This window comes from Dermacentor silvarum, chromosome 6, assembly GCF_013339745.2.
Source record: "Dermacentor silvarum isolate Dsil-2018 chromosome 6, BIME_Dsil_1.4, whole genome shotgun sequence".
Taxonomy (NCBI): Eukaryota; Metazoa; Arthropoda; class Arachnida; order Ixodida; family Ixodidae; genus Dermacentor; species Dermacentor silvarum.
In genome coordinates this window covers 168,761,348-168,778,974 of record NC_051159.1, presented here as the reverse complement: position 1 = coordinate 168,778,974, position 17,627 = coordinate 168,761,348, and the positions used below count along the sequence as shown (strand labels likewise).

The window sequence follows — 17,627 nt, the reverse complement described above, 5'->3', positions numbered from 1 at the left end:
TGTTGCGCACAACATGGGATAGTGATAGAAAATGCCTCCTGAACTTGTACAGGAGCCTTGCCCGCTCTCACCTTGACGCTGGTGCTATAATTTATCACTCCGCAACACGAAGTGCACTAAGGATCCTAGATTCATCATTAGCTATCCACCTCGTGACTTGTGCCTTCAGGACAAGTCCTGTAGAAAGCCTCTACATAAAATCAAATGAGTGGTCACTTCATCTGCAGTGGTCATATTCCACTTTCACATACCTGAGAAAGTGCCTTCGAATCCTGAACATCATTGTTACAAAACTGTAAACGGTGTGTCCTGTGCCTTACTTTCCAATAATCAGCCCACAGCGAGGGAGCCCTTCTCACTGCATGTAAGGAAGTTCAGTGAAGAAATGGGTGTCCCACTTCTAGAACATCGTCTAATGCCTCCAGCAAAGCTGCTACTGCCATGGCACGCCCACGGCAGTAGCACCAGCATCAAGGTGAGAGTGGGCAAGGCTACTGTACAAGTTCAGGGGCATTTTCTATCACTATCCCATGTTGTGTGCAACAGAAGCTTTAAATAGTTCATTGTTTTCAGACTTTTCATCTTCAGATGATTAAGATGGGGAATAAACATAAGCTTCGAGTTTAAAATAATTCTTAGAAATTTATGTTCGCTGCTCAGGGAGAGTTATCTCCCTTGATCTCAATACTTTGCAGTGGTGTAAAATGTGACGCATTGTTTATCGAGGTCATAAAGCATGCCCCAGAGGCACACATTCGAATGCACTTGTACTTCAGGTGAAGTATTCCTGCCTGGAGTATTTCGCTGACGCATCAAGGTCGCAGGCCGGCATGTCCTTTGCAGCACTCTGACCATCCTTTTCTGAATTCAATGTGCTCCACCCGGAAACAAATACCTTTACGGACGAAGCATATACAGTACTGTCGGCTGTGATAAAAAGTCATTATATTCAACTCTCCAAGTGTTGCAACATCTTTAAAGTTGTTCTGTAAAAGTAAAATTGCTGTACTAAATTCTCTTCATTCACTTCTGTGTACAGCATACATGTCTAGCCAGCATGTCACAATATGCTGGGTTCCTGGGCATAGAGGCATCGAGGGCAATATACTTTCAAACTAAACTGCCACATCAGTAGGAACAAAAGCCAGTAACTCTGTAGTTATCCCTGCCACAGATTTGAAGCTTTTCTTACCAAAAAAAGCTTAGCTACTGACAGCGCTCAAGGGTCACTGAAATATCTAATAAGCTGCCTGTTATTAAGCCACAGTTAGGAAATTGACCATTCCTTAACAAAACCCAATGATCTGAGGGCATCGTGTGTCAACTAAGAATTGGGCACACTTGTTGCACGCACTCGTACTGTTGACCGGTGATGACCCACCCATCTGTGGTAAACGTGGAGAGACGTTGACTGTCCTGCACGTATTGCTGGAATGGCGTGAAATAGAAGCTCAAAAAAACATAACACTTAAGTTTACCATACCATCAGCAAATTTCATTTCATCCAGCAATGTTACTTGGCAATGGCACGATTTTTGATAGCAAATAATTTTCAGCTTTTTTTAAATGAGGTTTGTTTACTGCATGTTCTACACACTAGTGGTAGCACAGCCTTTAATCAATTATCAGAGGCTACTGCTATGATTGTAGCATTTAGAGCAGATGCTTTCCTGCCCTTGCGTACAAGGGCCCACCCAAGTACGTGAGGCATTAGTGCTGCCTGAATATTCTTGCATTTTCATCTTTTAAATCGCTTCACGTTGCATCCGTACCATTTGTCACCAATTGCACCTTTGAATACCTCATACCATTTCCTGGTGCTCTTTGGCCATTATTGGCCCTTGTGCCATAAAACCCCATACATCATCGAGTGTGCTAAGACCAAAGTTGAATGAGCGTCATCCCCTCACCCCCTGTTGTGACCATGGGATTTTTACAAATTCTAAAGTTGACAGGTTGGCAGGTATGTGTAGGGCATATGTGTTGCATTGTAGCTAATCTTTAAATATTTTTCAAGCAGATGAATACCCAAGGCCTTGCCTCTTTGCCTCATGCCAAAACTCCGACGTCTCAGGAACAGAAAAACAAACTAACCCAGACGTTGCAACCGCCATTGCTGAATACAAACATATTAAAGGCAGCCCACACAACTTTACGGACACACGTAGAGCCATGTGTTTTTTAGTTCTGTGCAGCAGAGCAACAACATGACTATTCCGTCCACTTTACAGGCAGTGCTTCTAGTAGGGAGCAAGATTTTTGTGCGTATTATTTGTTTTCAAAACACCCGTATTCTACGTCAAAGATAATAATTGATATGGGGTTTATTGGTGTTTAATCCCAGTCACGTTAGGTCCAGCGCGAGGAAACCAGCGACACCGATCCTTTTGTCTTTGTCTTCCTCACTTCAGGAGCCCAAGTGTTTGGGTGAGGAGGTGCGCTGGGGTAGGAGGTGACCAATAAGAGGCCGCGGTCGGTGCCAGGAGAGGCAATGGGTATAAGAGAAGGTGTTTCTGTGAAGTGCACCCTTTCGGATAACGAACGCGCATTGCCAGCACCAACGAGGTAACACACAGAGCTGCTACCGACGCCGTCCGTGTTTTCCCGCGTTCGCTCTGAACGCGCGCTGTCCATGACTGCAGCCGATGCCTCTGGCGGCAGCTCGGCAGGTTTCTACCACAGAACTGGACACTCAAGTAGCGTTGGAAGTCGCTGCCTCTTTTCACCTTGCAATGTTTCAGTATAATATAACTTCCTATTGTAGATCTGCGTTTACTTGTGTTTACAAAATTGCATCACGTGCAATACATGCACATGTAACACTCGTAACAGTCAGTGTAACTAACACAGCTTTGTTGCTTGACCATCTTCATAGAGTGGAAGGGCGGTGATTTTTTTTTTTTTAGAATGTTACTCAAGAATGAAACCACACAATATGTTTAAAGGCAGAGCAGTGCTGGCCAAGGTAGACGGCAGCAAGGCAGGGTTTATTCCTCTCCGGTGTAAACATTGTACTCCTACGTCGGAAAAGATATTAAAAAAAATTATAATTACAAAAGGCACTCAGCTGTGAATTAAACCACTCTGTGTGATAAGTCTGCTCAGGCAGCAGCAAGCTTTATTTACTTCACAAACATGAAGCTAATTTTTCAGCGAGAATCAAGAGTAACATCATATGCAGCAGCTAACAGCAATCGTGGTCCTGAGCTACCTCTTTCCTAAAGCATTTTCCAAGTAACCACAACATCAACGATGTATTCGGGCAAAAAGAATCAAGCTGTTAAAAAAGCACTTGCCTGTAATCATTCTGATAAAATACAGCACGATTTAGCCTTGCAAAGCGAGGCAAAAACCTGGTGCTTAAAAAATCACATTCTGCATGAAGCAGCTAGCAACAGTTCAACATGGCGCGAATCAACACATAACATGAACTGCATGACTGGTGGTGTGATGATTCAACAGGTTGCAAAAAAACCAACAAAATGGGTGCTTGCAAGCCTCAGCAGCCACACACAACATGTAAAAGAAGCAGCAAGTAGCATTCGGAACCTAAGCAAAATGCCAAACCCGTGTGCTGCACGGTGGACAAACTGGACCAAAACATGGGTACATTGTGATCAACTTTGTCACGCATCCGTGTAAACATCGAGTGCACAAGCACCGAGAAGTAAAAAAAAAAAACAAAAAAAAAAACATGGGAACAAGAAGTTTCTCGCCAAACAGTGGCGATCCATGGCTGCTGTCACTCCCACACATGACGCCTCATAGGGAATGAGTAGAGCTGTGCCACTGGGGAGTTTTTGTTGGTATTTGAGCACACCCACCACACAATTGTTTTTCGAAGTGCCTTGAAGGTTTGGCCAACACACACATGACGGGTGTTGCTTTCGATGGGTGTTTTCCGTAATGTGGAGTTTTCATTCGAACAAGAGCACGCAGTTGATTTCCAAATGACCTTTGGCAGATGCTTGATTACTTACTTTTTGAACACCTCCTGTGCAAAGGCCCTCATTCATTACTGTACTGCAAAGCATGTGAGAGCTCCAGCAGCAGTTCATGATGCATGACTAGACCAGCTTGCTTCCACAGAAAAGCTTATTGAACAGAATAATCACATATGAGAAGGCTTGCGCATGCTCCCCAACCTAACAGCCATTATATTGAGAGCCTAAAGAATGCATTAAGGTAACCAGGTGGTTGTTGCCATGAGTAAAAACAAATGCTTCCTGCATTATAGGCACTTATTCGTTTTCACACTTAATAAGTCATGGCTTTCCCACATAGCATGGGCACCACTAGGGCGAAAATTCACGCCACCAAATCTGTAGTAGTAGTAGTAAACACTTTATTTAGGTCCTGAGAAGCTAGGCAGGGACGCCTGCTAGCCATTGGCTAGTCCCATGTCGGAACAGAAAGGCCGTGCCTCTCCGCTCGTTCACGGGCCCTCTGGACAGCCAGGAGTTGGACGTCTTGTCTGGGATCTGTGATGGCTTTCGTCCAGTCTTTTTTCTTTGTTAAAATCATGTAACACAGGGCACTATCAGAGCATGTGATTTAATGAGCAAAATTCAGAGCCACAATCTGGGCAGACTGGATCGATGTCGGGGTGAAGCTTGTTCAAAAAGCTCCTAGAGGGGTAGGACCCCGTCTGGAGCATGCGGAGCGTGCTAGATTGTGATCTGTTGAGCTTATGATGGGGGGAGGGAAAACTCTGCCTATCCCCTCTGTAATGTGATGTGATTTCGTGAAAAGTAACTACAGGATCACTGTGGAAGAGCTCTCCCGAACTCACCCGAGACACCGTCCCGTCGCGGCATATGAAACCTCGCGCACGGCCGTGGGCTATCTCATTGGGGTTCAGGTGACCCGGTAATACGTCTGGTCCCATGTGTGCTGGGAACCAGACTATGTGATGAATAGTGTCTGAGGGGGGTCTGCCGTTGATAATCCTGGATGCCTGTTTGGCTATCAAACCCGATGCGAACGCTCTAATTGCCGCTCGGGAGTCAGTGTACACTGTAGTGCGTGTTGTGTCAAGTAATGCGAGAGCTATAGCAGCCTGTTCCGCCACGTCGACCAACGAGGTCTTCAGTGAAGCTGCCAAGAGGAGATCTCCCCTGTCATTGACTATAGCTACGGAAAACTTGACAGAGCTCGTGCGTCGCGCCGCGTCAACAAAGGTCTCCGTTCCGGATAAGTTCTTTAGGAAAGCCCTAGCCCTCGCCAATCTTCGACCTTTATTGTGTTGTGGGTGGACGTTTCTTGGAAAAGGGTCTACAATAAAAGAATTCATTGTTTTTTGTATCATCAAGTTGCGTGGTCTCTCCCTGACTAAAATTAGGACGGAGGCCTGCCGCATCCAACAGTCTTCTGCCTGCTTTGGAGTTTGATAATCTAATAATCTGTGCTGATCTTTGTGTTTCAATTAACTCCGAAGTGGTGTTGTGTACTCCCAACTTCATGAGTTTCTTTGTGCTAGTCGTGATTGGAACGCCGAGCAGCTTTTTGACACTTTTGCGCATGAGCGTGTCTAATTTATCTTTCTCTGTTTTGGTCCAATTGAGAGCCGCGACTATGTAAATGACATGGCTCATGAGGAAAGCATGGTGAGCCCTAATGAGTATATCCTCGCCTATGCCGCCTTTCTTGTTGGAAATTCTCATAATTAATCTGAGAATGTTCTCCGTTTTTGTGGTGAGATGAGCTATAGACTTTGCGTTGCAGCCCTTCGAGTCTAATATAAGCCCTAGTATTTTGATAAGAGTCTACTCTAGGGATGGTATACCCATCCCTGGTACGAACGCTAATGGGCACCTGATCGAGTGGGGCCTCACGTCTAGCCTAGCACCTCGTCTAGCCTGTCTGTACAGCAGGAGTTCCGACTTTCCAGGCGACAGTGCCAGTCCCGTACCGTCCAGGAAAGACTCTGTAACGTCTAGAGCCTCCTGTAGAGCTTGTTCGACCGTCGCCTCCGATCCTCCGGGACACAAGATTGTAATGTCGTCAGCATATAATGCATGACCAACATAAGGAATTGTTGCAAGGCTTTCCGACAATTTGCGCATTGCTATGTTAAACAGAAGTGGTGAGATAACTGCCCCTTGGGGAGTACCCCTTCTTCCGAGTGTGAAAGACTCCGACACTGATTGCCTCAACTTTATGACCGCCATCCTGCTCTCAAGGAAGGATTCAACGAAGGAGAAGAATTTAACTCCCAAGTTCAAGGCCGATATCTCCTTAAGGATATAGTCATGTGTAGTTGTATCGAAGGCCTTGGATAGATCTAGTGCGAGTACCCCTTTTACATCTTTGCTTTGAGAGTCTATGATCTGTGTTTTGAGCATATGTTCTTTGCTTGCACAGAAAAGCTTATTGAACAGAATAATCACATATGAGAAGGCTTGCGCATGCTCCCCAACCTAACAGCCATTATATTGAGAGCCTAAAGAATGCATTAAGGTAACCAGGTGGTTGTTGCCATGAGTCAAAACAAATGCTTCCTGCACTATAGGCACTTTCACACTCGTTTTCACACTTGCTAAGTCATGGCTCTCCCACATAGCATGGGCACCACTATGGCGAAAATTCACGCCACCAAATCTGTACAATATTCTAACTACAGGTCTAACTTACAGAAGTTGGGAACTAGGACCAAGGTGCATATTTTGTATATTTAAGATTTTTTTTATTCCATTACTTATACTAAAAATAGCAAATAATTACTTTAATTCATGCTTCTTCTGGTGCTTCTTTGAAGTTTCACATAAGAATTCTCAAGAACTCTCTGAGCAATTATTTACGCTTCAATTCCATTAAAAACGACAACACTAAGGGTACAATTTTATGTATCACGGTATATGCTGCGATTAATACATCATGAAATAAAACGATAAAACATAGGAGCACTGAAAATGAGCACATTACTGCAGTAAGGAAAGAGTTAATTGGTCAGTAGTTGACGTGTAAGCAAGACATGTTTAGAGTATAACTGTAAATAAAGCAAGCAAAAATTTATATATCATAATCAAATTCGTTACTGGCGTAGGTAACTGTGCAATATAGAGATAGAGGTTATTATGGAAAGATAGACAGAATGCTGGATTGCTATGCATGTATATATAATGCCTTATTAGCTCAAGCAGGCCAGGTGATCATTTGTCAGTGCCATCTTTCAAAGGGGATGCCAACAAAATCATCATCATGCTGTCATTTTCTCCATCCACTGCCTCCCGCCAGGGGGGCACCAGGTTAGCAGAAACGTGCCTGGAGGGGCATTAGTCTCCGGAGTTCCGTAAAATGCAACATGTCAAAACTCTCTAGTGACTTTGTGGTGTTGAAAATCTGCCACTCCACATTTAGGCATCATCCTTTTACATTGACGCGAGTACTGGCCCGTTGAGAGCGGTAAAGGTACACATGCAGCAAGGCTACCAGCATGATCAATTTCACAATGCATGAGAATGACAGTGCCTTCTCATGCTATTCTCTGTGCTACTAAGTCACCTCTTCGCAGAGAATAAATTACAGCAGAGCATGCTAGCTGTGTAGCTTGGCTTTATTTTTACTATCAGGGTTTTTCTAATATATAGAGTTCAATAAGGACACAATTTAGGCGACAGAAATGCAAATGCTATGTCTTTATTAGACAAGCAAGTCACAGCTAGTATTTATATATAAAAAGTGTGATGTACAGTTGTGGTCACGCATGACCTGCTTGTCAATATATGTGATATGCATCACATATTAAACATGCATTGAATGCAATATCTTGTTCATTCTGTAACATACAAGTCCGAAAATTTTTGCATGCCAGTCAAAAGTATAAAAACTTGGTCAGTTTCATTCAATGAAGCACAAAGTAATTTCAATCAAATACTTAAATGGATGACAAACTTGAGCATGTTGCTAGTACCACATATCCTCCATTAAGAATGGCAATGACCTCGAACTGAGTGCACAAACTAATTGCCAGCATCACAAAATGCGCACTGCTTCATGAAGTTCATGAAGAGGAACTACATGGGCCGTATTATGAAACGTTCCACTAGGCGAAATTTCTTTTTTCGCTTTCAGGCGAGCGCTGATTGGCTGTTTTAGCAAAATTGGATGAGCTGATTGGGTGGTTGAGCCCGACGTCGTTCATTTTTGCTCAACCAGCCAATCAGCGCGCGCCTGAAAGCGAAAAAAGAAATTTCGCCTAGGGGAACGTTTCAGAATACGGCCCCGTGACAAATATGTACAATAATGCTAGGACAAAAAAAAAAAAAAGAAAAAGAAAGAAAAGAAACGAGCACACAGCAGTTACTAAAAAGTTTCTGATAATATTACCAACAAGAGTCCAGTGAAAAAACCTACTACATTACCCACTATCCACACATGTGGCAATAGAAAATGAAGTAGTGCAACTTCAAAAACGGCGCCTAATATCTTGGGCACTGGAACCAAAAAGAACAAAAACAAGTATCTGCTCCTAGGGTAATAAACGGTGTAGAGGCCCTTCATTGCAATCAGCGTCGCAGTCAAGCCTAGGAAGCACTTATAGTGCATTTCAAAGGCATGCACACCGGCAATCTCCTTGTAGTTCGGCAGGATGTAATACGTCATCAGGCAGAAAGCGAAGTTAGTGATGACCGTGAGGCCCAAGACTGCGCCTAGGAAGCGGATGACGCCCATCCTGCGTTCAAGATAGAAGCCGAGGCCGAGTAACGATAGCACTGTGTAGACCAGGTGCATAATTTCCGTGGAGTGCAATGCCGGGAGAAACAACAGCTTCCACTGGTGATGATCTATCACGAGTGAAGAAGTGATACACGGACCGTTCACCAGCTTCTTCCAGTGGTGCGGCACGATGTCCGTCTGCAACGTGACGAGCACCGCCGACACAAGGATAGCCCCGTACGGCATCGCAGCCAGCGGGCCAGGTTCACGCCGACGGTCGTGGGGGCCATGGTGCGGTCGCGTGAGGCGCACGGGTTGTTGCCCAAGGAGGTTCCAGACGACGTCGGAGATGGGCGTAATGACTCCGTAGACGTAGGCGAGGCCGACTAGGATACCAGCAAGGTGGCCGACGAAAGAGGCATTCGGCGTGAGAAGCTGAATAAGCACCAGCTCGACCCAGACAACTTGTCCCGAGGGCAAGTCAATATTGATGCCCAAAACGCGCCGGCTTTGTCCGGGAAGTAGTAATTGTTAAGTACCTTGAGGGCGAAGATGACGCCGGAGAAGCCGACAGCACACTGGTAGTAGAACGAGCCGTCGATGAACGTGCCCAACAGATAGTTTAATCCCACGAGCACAACACCACAAAGTGCAGTAAAGAGGAAGATGATGTAAGTGAATTGCGCGCTCCCGAGGACAGGTTCGAGAAGCATTCCCTTCCAAATGAAGGAAACCATGTTGTAATAAAGGTGTAGACTGTCACCGTGTTCGAAGGCCCCGTAGAAGATGCGCATCCACTGTTTCTTGAAAAGGACAGCGTTGACACTAATGCAAGCGCCGGAGAGGTCGCGCCATGGTAGTTCGAAAAGCTGGAGGAAAACGCACGCTTGAGCAAGGACAATCAAAAGCGTGACGGGTGGAATGGCTTCTATCCCCACTTGAAACAATACGTGGTTTAGGAGGAGCATCACGCCCATACTGTCACGCTGTCGCCTGCGTTGCATTGTAGCCGGCGTTTGTGTCGTCGATTTGATCGCATTAAACACAAGGAAGGTAGATCCTAGGCTTCTTGCCTACTAAAGAGTCACGCAGCACTTTGCTCGAGGCCGTTTCACGATACGCAAGGTGAGTGAAACTGAACTGCACACCAAAATGACACGTGTGCACGTGTGGTTTGTTTTGATCACGACCTACTGGAACTCCAGACCTACACATATGACCCTCCTGGTTCACTGGTTTTTCCGCTAGGGCCGAAACGTATGAGCGCAGTGGCGCTAGTTATCGTCTGTTCGCTGTCGTCTGCTTCTGCGGTCTGTTCCAGCGCTTGTGCTGGTATTTCGCCAGGCATTAAGCACTTATGTTGTTTGTGAATGCATAATTTGACAGACAACAAATAAAGCAAAATTTGCGAATGTTTTACAACTGAATAGCGAGATTAGAGTAGGAGGAGCGGTGCAAGAAAGGGAAAAGCGGCAGACGTAGGAGAAGGCAATGATTTAGTTGATTTGGACAAAATACAGTACAATGGTGTAATAATACAGTATAATAATAAAGAACCTGATATATTTACCATGAATGACAAAAACTAATCGTGCCCACGACGTACTATCAGCGTGAAATGAAACTTGAACAGCGGAGCGCGTGGCCCAAGCATAAGTGAAGGTATCGTGAGTACCGTCCAGTCATCACCTTAGGCATCACATTAGGCAAAATAATAACAAGAGCTTGGTGGTGCAACCCACTACCCCGTTTAAAGGGAATGCTCATAGCATCCATCCATCCATCATTGACAGGCGCGAACCACGTGGCGCAAACATCCGGTTCGGGTAGGGTGCCTCGATGCCAGCGCCGGCGGCGAGGCACCCTAGGTTCGGGCGCTGCGCGATCCCCCTGTAGTGTGAGATATTTTCGTTTCAGATCTGGGAACGCACTCGGCACGCCTAAGCCGGCCACCGTCGCGGCCGCCAGAGCGCTACCGCGCTGAGCAAGTTTGCCGATCGAGCGAATGAATGTGGCGCACAAGCGCCGCCGCTTATACGGTTAATTAATGTGACGGTGCAAACTGCACCACGCGCAGCGCTGTTTGCGTTTCATCTAACGCCGATAGCAATTATGCTTTCGGCGAACTGCGCTACAATACTCGCCGTTAACTGCGATATTTTAGCTTCTGTATTATTTTTATTTTCTCCCTTTCAATATAACAAGCAGAACAGAAGCGAAAATATATCGCAAATATCGTTCAGTGCGGCCAAACCGGATGTGCGCGCCTGTCGATGGTGACGACTGGACGGCGCGTACCATATCTTTACTTGTGCTTGGGCCACGCGCTCCGCTCAAGTTTCATTTGACGTGATAGCACATCACACACTACGAAAATCTGCAGGCGGCGGCTGTCTTCATTCCCCGCTACTTGCAGTTTTTTTATTGCGATAGCAATTATATGGACACTCCAAGCGCATTTCTGCCGTCGCCGTGAGGTTCCGTATAAAGTCCAACGACGATAAAATCGTCGCCGCGCGCCGTATGTGCGAGTGAAAGGACGCGAGGGACGCGCGCTTTCACGGAGAGCAAACGCACGGCGGAGAGCAAACGCGGCGTCTTCCGTCGTGCGAAAGGCCGTGGGGATATGGGAGGGAGGGGAGGCGACGTTTAGCTGCGGCACCAAATGCTTATCTTGCGACAGGGCGCAAGGGGAACTGGTGACTCAATCTCCCACGCGAAAGGAGGAAAGCCCGAAGGAGCGCGGGAGGGAGGGGGCGCGGCTTCTAGTCTGCCCCCCACTGCGTACTTGTACTTTGCGCGGCTGCGGGCTGTCGCGCGCACCGTATCTTGAAAGCGATCTCCACACGGCTCTTACCTTTGAATGCGCTGTGGTTTCGCCTTTCGGTTCTCGTTGAAGTGTTAGACCGCACGAACCTTCGGTCGCTGCTGCTATCGCACTTGATCACGCCAGCGTTTTGATAGTGGTTGTCTGCGGTCATCGAGTGTGATTTATTCATGTTTGATTTTGCGCTGAAAACATGCTTGCTAATTCAGTTAGTAAGCGATTGTGTCCAAGTTCATGCAGTCGCTAAATCTACTATCCTTACTCCATAAAGCTTTCTACTAATTTGCTATCGCAATTGATGCTTCACCTTTCGTGCGAAGCTGCGACTCTTTTTTAAAAAGTTGATTACAAGTAGGTTAATCTCAGAGATCATATTATGCTTTACTGCTGTGTGCCATAATACAAGCCTGTGCAAGGCAGAGAATCTGACGCATAAGTTGCCACAAGTAATTAAAGCGAATTCCACATCCCATAGGATGGCACCCTCTGAATTTAAAATGCAGATCTTAAAGGCTATGCTTTTGCTGGTTGAATGCCGCGTAAGCAATTTCGAGAGCCGGAATATAAAAGTTGGAAACAACAACACGTCGTAGACGTCGTGTTTTGGACACCACCTATTCATCCATTTGAATAGATGTTGTCTAAAGCCCGACATGCGTTCGTGTGTGACGTACTTCTAGCTCCTAAAATCGCTTCCGCCGTATTCAACCAGCAAAAGCAAAGCCTTTGGGATTTGCATTTTAAATCCAGATAGCGCCACCCTATGGGGAGTGGATTTGGACACCGCCTAGCATAGAGAGTATAGAGTTATAGTACACTAACTCTAGAGGAAAAGCTGGGCGAAAGAAGCGGGAACCGCAAATCTATAATTATAGGTTAGCGTATAGGGTGGGAGAAACTCTGGGGTGGCATGGCCGCTGGATAAAAACATTTGTTTTAAATGCGAAGCATTTCTTGGCGAACATTTGCCACTTTGACAGTATCTATTTATCTATCTCTATCTATCCCGCTCTCATTACCTTGGTAGGTACCAATATTGACATAGTATGACAGGAGTGTATGACAAACTTACCCTGAAACGATTTTGAAGATCTTGTACAAACGTACCGGGGTAGGTTCTTCTGATAATTAATTGACGCATGTAAGTGCACCGCGTAAAGCGTGTATTACAGCGAATCTGTTTAACTCTAGCCCCCGTATGCACCCCCCGCATGCGCTCCCAGGGGGTGAGTACCCAGGGTGGCTTGTGTCTGTATCGTGGACAGGAATGGAGACGATACGATTGGACAGAAATGGCGCCGATTATTTAGCCGCCGGGGTGGCTCAGTCAGCTAAGGCGTTGCGCTGCTGAGCACGAGATCGCGGGATCGAATCCCGGCCGCGGCGGCCGCATTTCGATGGGGGCGAAATACAAAAACGCCCGTGTGCTTGCGTTGTAGTACACGTTAAAGAACCCCAGGTGGTCAAAAATAATCCGGAGCCCTCCAGTACGGCGTGCCTCATAATCAGAACTGGTTTTGCGCACGTAAAACCCCAGAAAGAAGAAGAAGAATGGAGCCGATTATGCACGTGGCCTGCGCTTCTGTCAACTTTTTCCTTCCTCCATGCTTCTGTGGTTATGACGTCACGCGCGTTCGTGGGGAGAGAGGTGAGGGGGAAATAGTGTGACGACATCGCTGCAGCAATGGAGACGGGTAGGAGAGGGGGGAAAGAGTGTGGCGACGGCGCCTGTGCGCGTGGCCTGCGATTCTGGGGTTATAACGTTACGCACGTCCGAGGTGCCGGCGCGGCTGCAGCAGCGGTTGCGGCAGATGCATGGGAGGTGTGGTGACCGGGGCGGCGCTTGTGTCGGCGAAATGTGGTGCAGTATGAAAAAAGAAGTATTATTTCATTATGTATGTAGCCCATGTATGCAGCCTAAACAGATTCGCTGGTAAGCCGTCCCCATATGAATGTTGCGGCCCCACGATTTTTTTGGTTAGATAAAGATGACGTAGTTGGTTTGCTGTTCTTACGCGATAGCGTTAAGGGCCCCGTGTCGCAGAAAGTCTGGTGCCGGCGTCAGCGGCGTTGTCCGTCACAAAAATAATAATAATAATAATAATAATAATAATAATAATAATAATAATAATAATAATAACTAACCCCGAACCACGCAGGCCCTCCGCGTGGCGCACAGGCCTTACTGCACCAATTGGAGTTCTCAAAGTAAAATCCGTCAGAAAGCTCGTAAAGCACGACTTACACGATCCTACAGACATGATAGCGTCGGATTTTAATTTGAATATACGAGAAAACATAATTCTGCTACGCGGAAATTCACACACAAACCCCTTTTTGCTTGCGCCACTGTTTGTAGCCTTTGCCTTACGCGGGAGGGGGGGGGGGGGGTATGAGCCTGTCTGTATATCTGTCCTGCACTGCCTTCGGGATCGGCCCAACATGATTTTCGGTCGACGTTACGCCATGAAGCAGTCGCGGGATCCTAGCCATAGACAGCTGCATTGTAAGCCGAACTGGAGCTGGGCAGGCCATCTTATGCGTAGGGCAGATGCCCAGTGGACAGAATGGATACCAAGGGAAGGGAAGCACAGTCGAGGACGGCAGAAAGTTAGGTGGGGTGATGACATTAGGTAATTTTGCAGGCTGAAGTTGGAATCAGATAGCGCAAGACTGTCACGTTCCACTACCTCCCAATTTTTTATTCTGCGACGGCTTTCTGATGACAGCGAGTTTGCACAATGAGCCAAGTAATGCTTTTGCATTAATAAGGTTCGAGTGGGCCGGACGGCGCTCTCCCGCTGAAGCGGCGTGTGACGAGAAATTGTGCGAGAAATTGTTTCTCTCTCTCGCTCTCATTTTCTTTCTCTCTCCCGAACATAGTGCGCGACGCGCGCACTCTCTCTCGCTTTCATTTTCTCTTTCTCTCTCCCGAGCATTGCGCGCGACGCGCTCTCTCTTTCGCTCTCATTTTCTCTCTCTCCAGAGCATAGCATGCAACGCTCCGCGAGGTGGTTGCTAAGCAACACAGTGGCAGGCGGCACACATTATGGCCGGCTTAAACAGCTCCGCTATTAATACATTTTAACTAGCGAAACAAACTTATTTTGGCTGTGGCTGCATCCTCTGCATGTACTCAGTGTATTAACAGTGGGCGTGCGTTCGTGTGCGCGCTTGGTGTACCTGTGTCCAGTGACGACGCAAAAGCATAAGTGGAAGTACTTCCTTTTGCCGGTTCAATCGACTGGAAAGATTATCTGAGTAGGCATTTCCACCCGTGTACTTATATTGCCGTTGCGCACATGCAGGCATTTCCCATTTGGTAATTCGCAATGAGGCGCACCCGAGAACAATCAAAATAAGATTTCAAAAACTCAGCAAGGAACACATTATATTCTCAATTTGCACAGAGTAATGCAGAAAAGTGAATGACACAACAAAAAACAATTGTGGTCTAAAGGGGCAACGAATATCATGACCGTTCTGCATATAGTGATACACATATTGAAGGCAACAATGCTACGTAAGTGCACATCTGTGCATTGGGTTTAAGTGGTCTCCAGGGCTGCATCCAAATTCATCAGCAAAATTGCTAATATGCCGCAGGACAGCGTCACATGCGGAAGGGAGCGAGTTATACTTGCCGCCACATTTCATGTAGCACCATGATATGAAGAGTAGCTGCGCGGGGGAGTAGGTTTCAAAGTCACCGAGTCTGACTTTGTGAGCAGAGTCGCTCTCGAAAGCAGTCAGCAAAACGGCGAGAGACACGATTTCGCTAACCGATGCGGACTTTAGCTGCGCTGACGGTGCCTTGGCAAGACAAGGCAGGACCGCAGAGACCACATCGCTGGGGAGATACTCCTTCATGAGAAGCTCCCCAATAGCCTCGGCCACCTGCGCTCCGAGACCGGCATAGTTGACCGTGGTGGGGAGGTCGTAGTCGTACAAGGGAAAGGAAAATGCGAACGGCATGAAGTGGAAGTCAGCCTGCGATGGAAGAAGAGCGTATAACTTCGTGCTAGTGACGATGTTTGAGCCGAAGACACCACCGGAAAATCGCGTGTGCGCCATGACCTTTTTCCAGTTGTCGACGAAGGAGTCCGTCATGCGGAGTAAGCCTTCATCAAACTCGGAAGTCTCAATACCATGCTCGTCCTGATCTGCGTTCGGCAGCACTGTCTTGAGCGATGTCCAGTTGGCGACTACTGGCTTCTCAGCGTCGACGAAATTCCATTTCTCAAGGTGACCTCGGTACATGCTGCGCATGGTTAGAAGAATTCTTTCAACATCAGCGCGTGTTTCTCGGTTTAGAATCAGGGCGTTATATTGGGAGAAAGTGGCGTATCCCCCGAACAGTTGAGCTCTTCCGAGGCAGAATGCGCCGTGTTGTAGATGAGCTCGGTACCTGCTTGAGTAATAGTTGGCTATAAGGTCGGAGTCCGCGTACAGCGCGGCGACTTGAACCGTGCACCAAGAAACGTAAAGGTGAACCATGCTTTCGCCGTGCCGGTGCCAAAGCTCCACGAAAGCATAAACGAAGTCGGAATCCCAGAGAATGACTGTGGCGTCGTCGTCCACAGTCACGTTGTACGCTTTCAGCGCTTTCGCGAAGCGGCCTTTAGAAAGGTTCAGTCGCACTTCGTATAGCCAGGACTGTGTGATGGACATCTGCGCACTCTGCCCCACCGTGACGTTTGCTAACGCGTTGGTCATGTCCTCTGATACGGACATCATTTCATCCAAGTCGACAACCTCGTCTCGGCCTGTCAGGCTGAACTTGTCGCGCAGGGCATTGAAGTAGATTCGTTTCTGAACATGCGTGTGGAGATGTTCATACTTGGAGGATATAATTGGGAACGAGGTTCCCCTGGCCAGTACAATTTTATTCCTCTTCGCGCCACCTTCCATATGAAGTACAGTGTCCCAGCCAAGAGTCATCGACGTTTCCAGCAGTAGACGGAGCACGTCCGGCTTATCAGGGCGGTGAGGCCACACGATGCCGGCTGCGGACAGCGCCAGCTTGGCGTTCGCCAAGTCGTTGCGCTTACCTTTGAGTACTGCGTCGCAGCTTCTGTACAATGCAGCTACCTGCTCTTGAGAGGTCTGGTTTGTCGTCGGCACTTGGACGCTCCAGAAAAGGTCGGTAACTCTGTCGAGCGCTGTCATGTACGCGTACTCTCTAACCGAGTACACGTTCTTGCTCCAGCCGTCGCAGACGTAGCGGTAAAAGCTACGACACGGTTGCATTGATGTGTTGATTGATTGCCGCAGCCGCGTGGAATACTCGACGCAGGCCTTGCTCTTGCAGACCCGTATCGTTGGCAATTCTTCTTTGACGCTGAAGGCGAACACGGAGGCAACTATGACGCCCAGCCCGGTTAATGCCAGACACATCATGACACAACGGCGACTCTTGTAGTTCTTTTTCGATGCGAGGCTTGGTGATTGATGGCATTCAAACTTACTGTGCTGCATGTTTGTGCGGTTCTGTGCCTTGACGGTATTGTTGATGATGATCCTCATTCACAGAAGGTATACCCACTGCAAAAATTAAGTCAAGAATAGCGTCTGGTAGGAGTAAACGTAAAAGCACCAATTACTATAAGGTAATCTAGTAAGGTGACCTCGGTGCCGAGGACAATATATATATATATATATATATATATATATATAAAGAATTGGGCGTAAGAAGTGGGTTGAGGATGAATATGCAGAAGACAAAGATAATGTTCAATAGCCTGGCAAGAGAACAAGAATTTATGATCGCCAGTCAGCCTCTAGAGTCTGTAGAGGAGTACGTTTATCTAGGTCAATTACTCACAGGGGACTCTGATCATGAGAAAGAAATTTACAGAAGAATAAAATTGGGTTGGAGTGCATACGGCAGGCATTGCCAAATCCTGACTGGGAGCTTACCACTGTCGTTGAAAAGAAAAGTGTACAATCATTGCATTCTACCGGCGCTAACATATGGGGCAGAAACTTGGAGGTTAACAAAGAAGCTCGAGAACAAGTTAAGGACCGAACAAAGATCGATGGAACGAAAAATCTTAGGAGTAACGTTAAGAGACAGGAAGAGAGCGGTGTGGATCAGAGAAGAAACGGGGATAGCCGATATTCTAGTTGACATTAAGCGGAA

The 17,627-nt window shown here is 47.0% G+C and overlaps 2 protein-coding genes across 2 annotated transcripts; both read right to left on the bottom strand.

Moving 5' to 3' along the window:
* Positions 1-5,810: 5,810 nt before the first annotated feature.
* Positions 5,811-9,842, bottom strand: LOC119456370 (uncharacterized). Its single transcript, XM_037718087.2, is given in 2 exon segments — positions 5,811-9,179; positions 9,182-9,842. Coding segments are annotated over 2 exon segments (1,356 nt in total). The 5' UTR covers positions 9,663-9,842; the 3' UTR covers positions 5,811-8,304.
* Positions 9,843-15,004: 5,162 nt separating this feature from the next.
* On the bottom strand, positions 15,005-16,882 carry LOC125946359 (endothelin-converting enzyme 2-like). The gene has a single exon (XM_049669187.1). It carries the CDS (start codon positions 16,880-16,882, stop codon positions 15,005-15,007), a length of 1,878 nt encoding a protein of 625 aa, XP_049525144.1.
* Positions 16,883-17,627: the final 745 nt, after the last annotated feature.

Bases quoted from the DNA above. Each gene is read 5' to 3' on its own strand.
- LOC125946359 (XM_049669187.1), bottom strand. From the start codon at position 16,882: ATGTGTCTGGCATTAACCGGGCTGGGCGTCATAGTTGCCTCCGTGTTC.